Source organism: Protomyctophum bolini (assembly GCF_963924005.1).
Source record: "Protomyctophum bolini genome assembly, chromosome: 19".
Classification (NCBI taxonomy): Eukaryota; Metazoa; Chordata; class Actinopteri; order Myctophiformes; family Myctophidae; genus Protomyctophum; species Protomyctophum bolini.
This window is the reverse complement of record NC_137880.1, coordinates 23386585-23400378: the sequence shown is the minus strand read 5'-3', so window position 1 is coordinate 23400378 and position 13794 is coordinate 23386585. Positions and strand designations below refer to the sequence as shown.

The 13794-nt window shown below is 42.1% G+C and overlaps 1 protein-coding gene across 17 annotated transcripts in view; it reads left to right on the top strand.

Annotated features, from left to right (window-relative positions):
- col12a1b (collagen, type XII, alpha 1b) overlaps positions 1-13794 on the top strand; it is a 151982-nt gene that overhangs the window by 15151 nt on the left and 123037 nt on the right. For all 17 annotated transcript variants that reach the window (XM_080791241.1, XM_080791251.1, XM_080791244.1 and 14 more), the window contains exons 11-13: positions 2404-2682; positions 2905-3180; positions 5942-6214. In XM_080791241.1, the coding sequence (XP_080647367.1) occupies positions 2404-2682; positions 2905-3180; positions 5942-6214 (828 nt within the window). The remainder of the gene's footprint in view (positions 1-2403; positions 2683-2904; positions 3181-5941; positions 6215-13794) is intronic.

The following is a 13794-nucleotide window of genomic DNA, read 5'->3' as shown; positions in this document are numbered from 1 at the left end:
CGCATGCGCGCGCGCGCACACACACACACACACACACACACACACACACACACACACACACACCAAAACAAATCAAGAATTGATAATATTACCTCACACACATGTATGCAATTACATTCATGTCACTTTTTCAGAGTTGTCTTCTTAAGCTTGACATTTTTTTCTTCTTCACAATGTGTTGCACACATGTCTGCCTTCTGATCTTTCAGGGTCAGAGAGAGGTCTCACAACATGTGGAAATATCAGAAACGGGTCAAGTAGTAGTTGCAAATAATTATTAGCATTTTAATCCCACCCACAGTACCACATGGGTGTGGTTTACCATAGAAGGACACATCGGATGATGCCAGATAAATTGTCAATGGCTGCAAAATATTATCAATTGAGTCTCTGATACAAGTCTCTGATACAAACAAACTACTTGTTTGTTTGTCTAAACTTTCTGTTAGTCATTACACCAGTAAGACGCGCAAACGCGGGAAGCGAACGCAGCTCGTACATATTTGGGTTTTTTTAAGATTTAAGGAATCCCCAAAGCAGCTCTATATATGGGCACAAGTTGGACCACACCAGTCATGTCACCATGACTCAGCCATAACCATATAAGGAGTCCCCAAAGCAGCTCCATATATGGGCACAAAAGCGTGACACACGGACAGACAGACAGACAGACATGATCTGCTAGGTCTCATAGTAAGTGCTCACTGTGTTCGCAATGATCCTTTTGTGGCAAACCCAACCCATCCGGCACTCACAACTATACTTCTTGCATGCTCTATTTGTCCCACATCTGGTGCAATATAGTGCCTCACATTACTCACATTACTCATTTTGAATTACATTGCTGACGGGTATCCAGCTAAGTCAGAACTCCACTAAGGCCTTGTCCACACGTATCCGGGTAAACGGATGCGTTTTGGGGGGGTTGCCCACACGCAAACGCGTTTTTGGTCCATACCAGTAAGACGCGCAAACGTGGGAAGCGAACGCAGCTCGTACATATGTATTTGGGTTTTGGACGTATAGCTGCTTTGGGGACTCCTTATATGGTTATGGCTGAGTCATGGTGACGTAATCACTCAGCTCCATATATGGGCACAAAAGTGGGACAGACAGACACACAGACACACACACAGACATGATCTGCTAGGTCTCATAGTAAGTGCTCACTGCGTTCGCAATCACTGCGTTCGCAATAAACGCATCTTTTGGAAAACTCCTGCCACAGTGTATTTTTTTTAAACTCCGCCTGTGTGGACAATGTAAACGGAGTTTTGCATGGGTCTTGCCATTGGTCATATGGACAGAGAGATTAAAAAAAACGTGTCGTATGGACAGAGAGATTAAAAAAAACGAAAACTGAAACGAAAACGAAAACGCAAACGCTACGTTTATGTAGGTGTGGATGAAGCCTAAGTGTGACTCACACTAGATTTACTTATGAAATAATCCTCGTATAATAAACAAGGACAACCATAGAGGAGGAATGAAGAGTAGTTACTGTCTGGGGTGCCGTGATGATATGCCAGTAGCCTATTACACTTTTACTGTGGTGTTTTGAAGGACACTGTTAGCCCAGGTCCCATGGAATCTTTCTAACCTTTCACCCCAATTGGTGCCACTAATCACTGGCTACATCTGTGGTTTACTCCGATTCTCTGTTTAGTGGACAGTGGAGATAGGAAAGAGGGAGGAGAGAGCGAGAATGTCGGTGCCCATGTGCAGCAACTGACGGGCAGGGGCAGGATGCCCATGTACATTGTTGGATATAACTGGATGCTGCAGCAACAGCATTATCTTCATGGATTAAACTTTTAAAAATAAATAAATTAAACATTTATCCTTGCCATAATAAGGCCATAATAATAATAATTAAATTCATGTCTGTGCAGAGACCTCATCATGTGTACTGTACATAAAACAAAATCATCTATGTCGACCAAAAAAATATATCTAAAGGATACATCATGACAATGATGTATCATTGTCTTTGAATGTCTGGAATTGTGTTTCTATTTCCCGAAAAACGGACTGATCAGCAGCAAATATGTCTTATGCACACCGGCAAGGCAAATTTGCATACATTCACATATCTTTTATACGTATTATAACTGTAATTGTAATCATTTTTTAATGGGAATTAAGGGGGCTTGGATCTGACTGAAACCTTGCCCAAATTTGGACTCATAGGTCATAGATCTCTTTAATTAACCATTTTACTCAGGCTTTAATTCTCCAATGTATTGTGTATTTCACTGGTGAAATCTGACTATATATTTGGCACTCGCGTTAAATTGGGCTTAAATCTTCTTAAATGTAACTTGCAACATAGTACTCACCCTGACAGCTCAAAGCCAAAGGGCCAAATAGCTATGTTGAAAATCCTTGCCTTTTCCCCTCCAGGGCTGATCGCACCAAAATCCCTGTCCTTTTCCGAGGTGGGATCCAGGAGCTTCAGGGCCTCGTGGGAAATTGATGCCACCAATGTGGAGTCCTACCTGGTCCAGTTTAAGCCAGTCGATGACACCGATGGGCATTTCATTTCCATGTCTATCCCCGGGGACACCCGCACCATTCTCCTCCCCCACCTAACGCCGGTCACCCGCTACGAAGTCAACATCATTGCCCAGTATGACAAAGGAGACAGCTTTCCTGTCACTGGTCATGAAACGACACTGGAAGGTCAGTCTGTGCGGTTTTCTTTCATGTATTTTCAACTATCTGGACTGAAATCGGGATAGAATGCAGTGGAACAGCCACGAATGCATCATGTAATTTCTTAATTTCTTCATATTTTTATCTGCGTACAACACTGCAACAAAGAGGTTTCTCAATATTCTCTCAGTGCAAATTCGAAACCAGACCATCTCCCGGTGTATTAATATAATATGGCTCTCATTTTAGAGCAAGGCCCAGTGCGTAACCTGAAGGTATCCGATGAGACGATGGACAGCTTCCGTGTGTCATGGATGCCGGCCGCAGGGGACGTGCTCCGGTACCGACTGGCCTACGTGCCGGTAAGGGGAGACAGTGCCGTGATGGAGACGGTCACGGACGGTCCCGACACCACCGTTGTTCTAAACCAGCTGTTCCCCAAAACCACCTACCGCGTCACTGTCACCCCAGAGTACGGGTCAGGAGCAGGGCCAGAGATGCAGGTTGACGGAACCACAAAAGAAGGTGAGCAATAATACAAAGGAAAGGTATAGCATCTATATTTGATTAGAGATGTCCCGATACTGTATCCGTATCGGGAAAAGTATCGGATCGGCCCTTATTTGTCATATCGGGTCATATCGGTATCTGTGATTATGCCAGTCTAACCACCGATCTGACACAGGGGTAAGCGGTTGAGATGAGATTCAATTTATTGTCAATGTACAGTACAGTTTCGCATCTCACCAATGGTGCAAACATGTCAGTAAGGAGGATACATTATTTACAGTAGTACAGTATTTACAGTAGCATGAGCTGAGCAGTAGTCATTTAAATAAATAAATAAATAATTATATGAGAGGAAGAAGAAAAACAGATCTGTCCATATTGCACGTAGCCCTTATTGCACATGGCCCAATGCACAGTGTGCTAAACTAAGGTCCAGAGACCATGTTCCACAAGTCCCTTATTCTGATGCTACTAATTTCTATAGTGTTTGTTCAGTAAGGGAAGTCTCCATATTCAACTTTCAGAATATGGAGCTATTTCACACTTATTTTAACAAACAAATATCACTCGTACAATTTGTGTGACTTTTAAAAAGAATAATATACTATAATTTGGGATGGAAATTCTAGGTTTTATTTATACAGAACTATAAAAGAATGAAAATCTGAATTTTACAAAAAAACTCTTCCTTACTTAGCAGAAGAACTGAGAAATCCTCTGTCTTGCGAGCGAGGGAAACGGGGGCAGGGGGATTATTTAGTTTTATTTTAGCTGGAAAAGCAAATTGGTAAAGATGTACCCAGAGTGATAGATGGTGTAGAAGAGCAGACAAGGAAAGCCATCTTCTCCTCCCTGAGCCGGTAATCCCCTTGCTTTATCCACTCTATCATTGTGATTTTCTGGAGAGAGCCAGTGGAAGACACCCTGCTGGGTGGGATCGCAGCATGCAGATTGAACAACTCACTTAATCTTCTGTTGAGCCTCAAGCGCTAAAAATCTTATGCCTAAAGAGTGACATCACTTGCATTGTTTCCAAATACAATCCATTTTGATACTTTTACCCCTAGTTTTCTATCAACGAGAATCTCAAAATAAAGGACTTTCAAATCATCTCATCACTATCTCGTTATGAGGAAATGTTTGTCAGCGTTTCTGCGACATTGCAGGTCGAATGCGGAGACGAGTTCTGTCAACAGGACAATAACATACATAGCGTTAATAAAAACAGTGACTCACTCATATGCAGGTGCAACAGTTAACTAATCATTTTCATTGATTATTTAAAAATAAATACAATAATCGATCAGTAATTATTTTACATTTGAAAATAGCAGATCTACAGGCTTGTGATTAATCAAAAAATGTATTAGTTGAATAATCGCTAAGAAAATAATCAATAGTTAGTAAATAGTAAATTCAAATCAAAAGATACGTATTTTCCATTGCTCACCCCATGAAGTCTTGAATTCATCATGGAGAATATTTTTGTTATTGTCGCATTCCTGAGCCAATCATCCAATATTTGATGACGCAGGAGTACTTGGAGGCCAAGGCTAAACTATATAAACTCCAAAACAACTCTCACGGTGTAAGCAATGGAAGGCCTACTGATGATCCAGGTTCAAAGAGAAGGCTTTAAGGCTCTTAAGATTGGCCTCTTATTAACTTCACTTCTTAGCTCAATTAATGGCTTCATAGGACGAGTCATTGATAGATAATTAGATGGATTAAAAAAAAGGTTTTCTTTAATAACTAGTACAGTGTGCTGACTAATGTCTAGAGCTCATGCTGGGAAGTTGGAACAGAGAGTGAAACTCTGCTTGGTGGAGGAGGACACTGGTGTTTATAGGCTTCAAGCCAAAACACTAAGGAAGCTGTCCGAAATAAACAAAAGTTACTTCTGTTCACCACAGCAACGGCATTCTTTCTGTTCCCTGAAACTCCCTGAGGATGTTACAGAATATGCATTTAGACAAACAGCTGCTTGACAAATCTCAATTTTTATTTTTATTTCCTTAACGTGCGTGTAAGATCTTTACGAAATGAGAAGAAATATGGAACAAGGCTGATCTCTTCCAGTTGTTTCAGTATGTCATCGTGCTTCTTGTATTCAGAAATGGTGTTGTCACTTGGTTTTAAGACTCAACGACTTTGTAATTATAGACAGCAATTTGTATAAGCCTATATTACAATGGACTTCTTCTTTTGCAGTGCTTAAAGAACCAAACTTCCTGCAGCTTTCGCCTCTTAGGCTCGGAACGGACATCTGACCCTCAGATGGATTTTTATCCCCCTCAATCAATATGGCTCACAATATTGTTCCTATTACAATGTTTACCGTGTCCATATCTTAAAACTATGAATAGATGCAAAACAATGACTTTGAGGTTTGCTCATGACAAAGCACCAAAACCAATGTACTTAAATTTTTCCCAAACCCTTTTTTGGGTCTTGGAGCCCACAATGTACTTACGTTTTTCCCAAACCTTTTTTTGGGTCTTGGAGCGAAGCTGGAAACATTAACATACAGGCAGACGGGGGATAAAAGAGTAAGTTATGAACATGTTTAAAACGAAAGAGAGTAAAACGGACAAGGCCTCATGCCCCCTGGTAGGGCAATCTTTTTCGCCCTACCGGGGGCCCCGCACCTCAGGTTGACGAACACTGATCTGATCAGATCTATACATGACGTATAGTATGTTCACCTCCGTCTCTCTCTCTGTGTCCGCCCAGGGGCTCTCCTCGTGACCTGCGTGTCTCTCTCTCTCTGTACCAGCCAGGGGCTCTCCTCGTGACCTGCGTGTCTCTGACGAGACGGTTTCCACCATGAAGCTGGCGTGGGAGGCAGCGCCTGGCAACGTGCTCCAATACCGCGTGACGTACCGTCCCGTGGCCGGTGGAGAGAGGAAGGTGGTGTCGGTGAAGGGGGACCACACAGCAACCCTCCTCAAGAACCTGCAGCCAGGCACAGAGTACGAGCTCTCTGTCAGTGCACGCTACGCCTCCGGGACCGGAGACCCCCTGGAGGGCAGGGGTACAACGACAGAGGGTAAGTGAACAACACGTTATTTCTGTTTTTCTGATTTGTTTAACATCTCTGGCTTGCTGGGGCCCGTTCCACGAAACTTGGATTAGAGATTAAGCCGGGCTTTAACGCATATCCTGGCTTAATATATCCTGGATCAGTGCTTAACCGGTTTCATGAAAGCTGGTTGATCTTGCCAGATTAACTTAACCAGTTAACCTGGATATGTTGAGGCTTGATTCGGTTTCATGAAAGTGATGCTACATTAGTTACCATGGAAACTTATGCTTTGGACTTAGCCTGCTCCGGACCAGGCTAACAGCCAGGTTTAACCTAATCCTGATGTCTTTACTGTTCATTAAGCAGTCAAACTGATCACAAACCAATGATGTTTTCCAGATTTATTCAATTATTATGGGTTTATGTTGCCTTATTTGTATCGGTCTGCATTAAAGGACTAATTTAAGCACTATATAAAATCAAATAACCAAAATATATAGGCTGCACAACATCATGACAGCTTGTGAGCTTGTAGATCAGCTGCTTTTGGTGAATGTTCCCCATGAATAGGTTTGCTGTCGTGCAAGTGCACGGTTAAGAATAATTATTATATTATATTATTATTTTATAAGTAGGTGGCTGCTCATGATCGTATGATCTTAATGTGACACCCCCGAAACTTGTGCCGGCTTTCACCACCGGTACAGTCCATAGTTGTAGGTAAGGATACACACAGAACTTTGGCTTGCCCACAGTTTACCTTGGTCCTTAGTGTTCTTGACTGAAAATAAATACAAAATGATGGACTTTATTTGGATCAAAGTTAACCCGAGTTTTGAACTGATTTGTCTGATTTAGTGCAAGACTTTAATTAATGGAGCTGCAAGTTGCGCACATTAAACTAATTCATGAAGGTATTGTGATGAGATATGATCTTATTAAGATTAACCATTAACCCATATAGACCTGGTACAACCTATAATTGTTATAATCCGTGAGCTACCTCTGTGTCTCATTAGTTGCTATACATCATTATTTAAAAAATAAAATAAGAAGAATTTGAAACTGTTCAGAAGATGTTTTTGTTTCCATTCAGGGATTTATGCATACAATCTAAAATGCGCAAAAAAACCAGGTTGATGGAAACGCAATTACTGGCGCACACCTAGGTAGGTATAAATCAGGCATAACAGTGGAGAAATGAAATGAAGATGACGCAAATAATTGGAGATGGTTTCAAACATTGCAAAAGCATTGCACGTTGGCCACATACAACCACTGAGGCACTGGAATGATCATCTGATCACACTTTCCTTATTTTTATGACTGCATAACTCAACCACCAGCTAATATTTGAGGTTTTGTTACTCTCTTGACCATAATCGGTTCAATAGAATGAATAGGTGGTCAAACACACAAGCTCATTTTAAATGTGGTGCTGAGTTCCTTTCCAGAGTACAACGCTACAAACTTGCTTGTCTTTCAGTGCCCAGGGAGACTTCAAACGATGGAGTCATTAAATGGACTAATAAACAATAAGAGAAGGGCGAGATGGAGGGGGAGAGGGAGAATGAAAGAGAGTTGTCATGCCAAAGAAAGAGTAAGAGAAATCGAGAGAGCGAGTGAGGTTGAAAAAAAAGAGAGGGCGAGAATAATACTGTAAGTTGAGGGAGAGAGAGATTGGGTGCGAGTGGAAAACATAAAAGAGAGTGCCATAGAGACGGAGAGAATGATGAAAGACGAAGGGCAGGACAGCGGATGAGAATGAGAGTGGAACCATCTGCTTCTCCTGCCAAGGTCGACTCCAGCAGTCGGCTGCACGCGCCTCTAGAGATCTAGGATCCGTTTTTTTGTGATCATGTTTTGGGGCTGGGTGGGGGTCACTCTTTTTGCCCTGAGGCCTAACAGAAACACTGCTACCGTATCACTTCAAGAAATAGCTAAAATAACTCATTTGACTGTCACAGACTCTGTGGCTACTGGCTTCCCACTGTGGCTCGATATAGATTAGGATCTTATATAGTAAGACACTTGACTATAGGCACAGATCAAAGTGTCATTGTTCACCAGATTGCAGAACAACCAACAGCCCTTCAAAATAAATAATACCCACATATTTCAGAGGTGACAGGCAGTATAAGGCTTAGTGCTTTTGCAAGGGCCAAAGGGTCTCAAGTTCAGTCCCTGCAATGCTGTGGCCAGAGTGTTGTACTGCAGCAGTTCTCTACTCCACTTAAGTCCAACGTAAAGGACACCCAGTATAGCATGCATTAGGCCACACACGGACCCCCATAACTCCAAGAAGGTCAATATGGAGTAATTAGTTCCATTTGTTCCATTTTTACTTTGGCGGTTGCCGGACCCAACTTTGCGAACCACTGCTCTAGTCAACGTCTAGTGCAGAACCACTGCTCTAGTCAACGTCTAGTGCAGAACCACTGCTCTAGTCAACGTCTAGTGCAGTGCCACTCTCGCCAGAGGTCGGACAAGAGAGTCGGGTTGCATGAGCAATTACACTGGACATGTTCAGTAACCTGATCAGATGGGGAGCCTGTGTGCTACAGACTTATAACCAAGGGGCCAGCTAGGCACTCCAATGTTGAAGCGCTGGTCCCTAGTGGTAAGAGGAAGGACTGCAGGCGGACCCGTGGATTCTTGCCGAGGAAACCCCGTGCAACCGAGCGCCCAATGTAAAGCCCAGGTGCACTCTGGGTGCACTTCCGCATTTGGACACCAAAATTTGGTGTCCAAATGCGGAAGTGAAATGCTGAATCAGCGAAAAGACGGTACTTCCGGCAGCCTTCCGGGTGCTTCAAAACGCCACTGAGCAACTTCCACTGACATGAATAGCGGAGGGGGCGGAGCTTCGCGCTAGTTTAGTCTCTATCCTTTTAATATTCTATGCTTATAACAGCCAAGAGTGGGCATGTGGGGCGGGTCAGGAATGTATCTCAGCTGAGGCGGGGCAGGGGAGTGATGGGGTGTGAGGAGCCGAGAGGTGCAGAAGGGTGGGGCAGGGTGGTTAGGAGAAACCAGGGAATACTGAGTCATTGCTCTGTACATACTCTGAAGTTCTGTCTGTCTTTCTCTCGTTCTTTCTGTATCTGTCTGCCTGCAGCCATGTCTTTCTGTCGGTCTGCCTGTGTGTCTATCCGTCTCTCTGTCTGTCTCTTTCTTTCTGCCTACCGCACCCCGGCTCGCTGTACCTTCTTTTTCCATTCCACCTTGTGAAGGCTTGTCTGGAATTTAATAGCCTTGTCCGCAGCCTGTGTTCATTGTTCCATCTGCAGCGTCTCAATACACAGCATGTGTCTCGTGTAGAACATCCCAATGTCTGAGTAGACCCATAGTGGCATAACATCAGGCTGAGAGTATCAGAATGGTATTGGAAACTTTTACCACGTGGATGCCAGTTCAAAATTTCCATTTTACCATTTTGTAAAACGAATACATTTTCTCTTTTGAATGACAAGAACATTTATTAAGGCTATTTGCATTTCTAAATAGATTGAGACTGTATTAAACTGATTTCCTCCATAAAAAACATTATTTCATTACAAGAATAGTTATGTTATCTTTCTAGAAAAAAATAATAAATAGCTGCCATTGCTTTGGTAACGTTTTTGTCCTTTACACAATAAAGTAGTCAATGCCCAGTTGGATACTTTTTTCTACACATGACCATTGGTAGAGATTCCACTGTAATAGCTCATATTGAGCTTCACTGGCAGCTCATTTATAAAAGGCATGCACGTACGCACGCACGGACACACACACACACACACACACACACACACACACACACACACACACACACACACACACACACACACACACACACACACACACACTTTTATGTTTTTGTATCCGACTGAAGCTGTGATGATATGGAACATTTATATTGATGCCAAGATCAACTGGTTTATGCTGTTTTTATCAGGTTCCTTTGATATATCAAAATCTAAAACAAATTCATGTCATTAAATATAATAAGGGATAATTGGCAGATTTCTTATCATTATAGTATAATGATATCATTACATGTACTGCATGTTAGATGTTTTTTTGCTGTTGCTTGTAACTAATAATGATTGCATGATGGAATGTAGGATAAAGTCACAACAAACGTGTTTATAAATTAGGCCTATTTGCTGTTTGTGTAGCTCTGGCATCCTCAGCCTCAGTTTGGCATGAACCTGTGGACTGCACACTAAGTCCTGCGCTTCAACGTTCACTGGACCAGCTCCAAAACCTTGACATTCACCAGGACTTCCCTTATAGTGCTAGATCTGGACAACAACAAAAAAAAGATCTCGTGAATTTTCACCACTTTTGGTGATTATTTTTTTGACAAGGTCAGTTATACTGTACTGTACACATGTCCCCCGAGGGAACCCCAAATGAAACCCCTAATTAAGCCCTTATTAAAAAAAAAAAAAAGGTATATGAGACACAGAGGTGTATGTGACACTCGAGGGCGCTGCCGGCATTGAAGGTAAAACAACATATAGGTTAAACTAGGTCTAAATGGGTTAAAACGACAATCTGTAACTTATTTGAATGCATAAAATCGTATGATATGCTATGATAGATGTAGCATCAGGATCAGGAAGCTTCAGAGTCTGATAATCAGACTACCATTTTCACGCATACTGCCAAAGCAGTTTGTAGTCAAAATTTCATTCAGTGTGCCAGTACGGCAGTACCACAACAGCACACATTTGCGCTCATGTGGGCCCCAGACGGAATGGAACTTAGATCTGTGGTAGCATTGGGGCTATTCCTACTGAGACAGTTTTGGAATGGCAATATTAGTGCCACGTAGTCGTGGCATCAGAAATATTCGCAAACACACGTTCTTAGCATTTGCCACAGCACAGGGTCCCCTGTGAAAATGTGTCTATGAATATTTCACGTTAGAATATTCATATAGTTGATGCTTTTATTCGTGGCGAAAAATCGACTTTGTTGCAAAAGATACATTCGGTATGTCACTTTATCGCGGCATACGATTCACATTATCTGTGGAGGTACTCATGACACAAACCTTTAAAAATATAATACTTGTACAAGGAAATGCTCCCTAAGCCTCTTGCACGCAGTCTAATGCAGTTTCAACAAAAGCACATCATGCTATAACAAAATTGCCGCCGTCAAGTGGCTGTTCGATTCACTGTGTATTTTAGTTCTACGCTAAACTGATTGACCAATAAAACATTGCATTGGATTGTGTGAAGGGCCTCTAAATCTTGGAAAGGGATCAGTATATGTGCACAGTAAAAGTTTTACAAATGGATATATTAACGCTGTGGATTTCACTCTGCACAGTTTTTGGGTTTCTCACATCGTGTCACATCCTTGAAAATACATCAACATTTTTATATCTTCATATTGGTTGATTTCATGCTATACTTAAGGCTAAGACTTCAGTGATCAGCTTCAGTGATGAAAATTGTCTCTACATCTTGGCTGGGCATTGTCTCTGTACCCCCAGTGCCCCCCACAAAAGGAACTACTTGATATTTCACCAAAACCAGAGCAGAACTCCCACCACGGGACTCTGGCAATCAATTAATACAGTTGCAACCACTGTCTGCCCTACTGAGAAACCCATGATCCTTCACTTTTCACGCTGTTTGGTGATGAATTGGGAAAACTAAAATCCTGGTGGTGTCGTGTTCTGCTCGGCTCCACAGGGAATGGCCCCAACCCCTTGTGGTGTCAGTGGCACGCACTACCCAGTTAGTTACACCAGTGGTGGAAAAAGTACTGAATTTTGTACTTGAGTAAAAGTATCAATACTGCAATATAGAAATAAAAGTAAAAGTCCGGAATTCAAAATGTATTTGAGTAAAAGTACATACAAAGTATTGGTATCAAAACTTACTTAAAGTACCAAAAGTAAGTTAGCTCGGCTATTTTCAAATGGCTGAAATGCATATAGGGCTGAATTCATTAATGTATGTTTTGTAACAATAATCAAAATCTAAAAAATAACTAGTAACTAACGTTTTCAAATAAATGTACTGGAGTAAATGTAAGATTGTTAATTGCCTCTGCGATGTAGTGGAGTAGAAGTAAAAGTATTGGAAATTGGAAATACTCAAGTAAAGTACAAATAACTCAAAATTGTACTTAAGTATGTACTTACAGTAGTTACTTTACACACCACTGCTGGACACACTACCCATTTAGTTACACTGGGGAACCCATAACCTTTGCAACGTGGGTGCCTTATTAGGCTATGGTACACATGAACCCACCTAGTCTTTCTTTACAGTAGCCAAGAATCAAAATGAAAAAGTAGGAGGTGAAGCCAGGAAATACAGGACATATTTTTTCCATCATCCCTGAAATTTCAGCAACTGAGATCGACTGGAACCCCCCCCCCCCCCCCCCCCTCTTCCTGCTCTGCTATGATGTCATCATGGCATAGAAAAGATTCAAGTGGTTTCTGACCAAAGAATTGGAGCTTATTAACAGCGAACATTGAGTGGGGATACTGAACTGTAGTTTTCAGCATCTGGCCAGGATCCGGTGCTGGTTCGACACTCTGACAGATGGAAGGATGTCGCCGCTGTCGGGTGGAAACCTTGTATGTCCAAAACCTTAGCTTTTCAGGAAATGGAAGAAAGCCAGAGTTCCAATAGAGATCCAATGTTAATGCATTCCATCGGCTGAATAGCAATGGAACACACAGACAGGCTTAACCACTTTCAACCTGGCATCAATTATTTTGGGCATGTCATTATCGCTAACGCTGAGCTATTTTCACTTCTTTTGCATCACACTGTCATATGATGACGTTTAAAATAGCGAATTAAATCATGGCATTTCTTTTTTTTATAAATAAATATGAAGATACAAGGTTTCTGTCCGACATCGACGATATATAGATAGATGGAGTGTAATGCTTAATTGGGTCGTCCACTCACAGTTAACAGTCTTTGTTTTGCGGCTTACGCCTTTTATTGGTTTTTTGAAGGGACAGACAGTAGGCTGACAGGAAACTGGAGAGAGATGGGGGAAGACATGCAGTAAAGGCCGTGTCGGGAGTCGAACCCGCGGCACACTGCGACTGGATTACCAGTCGGGTGCCCAGACGGTTACGCCACCGCCTGGGCCACAGTTAACAGTCTTTGTATTGAGTTTGTGCTTGAAATGTACGGTAATTCTACAAACTGTTAATAAATATTTCAATCAATCAATCAATGGAGACAGAGACAGAAAAACATACAGACAGAAAACAAGAGAGGTGGAAAGATTTGAGAAAGGTGTAAAATTTACTGTGGTTTCATTCGTTTTTTTTCCTCATGACGACCTGTGGAAAATAAGGTTGGAGCAGTGGATTTCAGGCAGCAGCTCTGTCTGGTGCCAGATTCCATCGTCCATCTGAGCTGCGATGTCTGCGGCTGTTATTGTCAAGCGCCTCCAGACTGTCAAGATGTCCAGGCTTTGAGAAGGAAAGGGCTCCCTGAAGCCCTTCTTTTTTTATATGGCCGTTGTTGTTGTGGAGAAGAAGGTTGAGGCTAATGGTGGATGCAGGACAGTCTGTCAGTACTTTAATATTATGTAGTAATTAGTAATAATTGCGACTGTAGGTC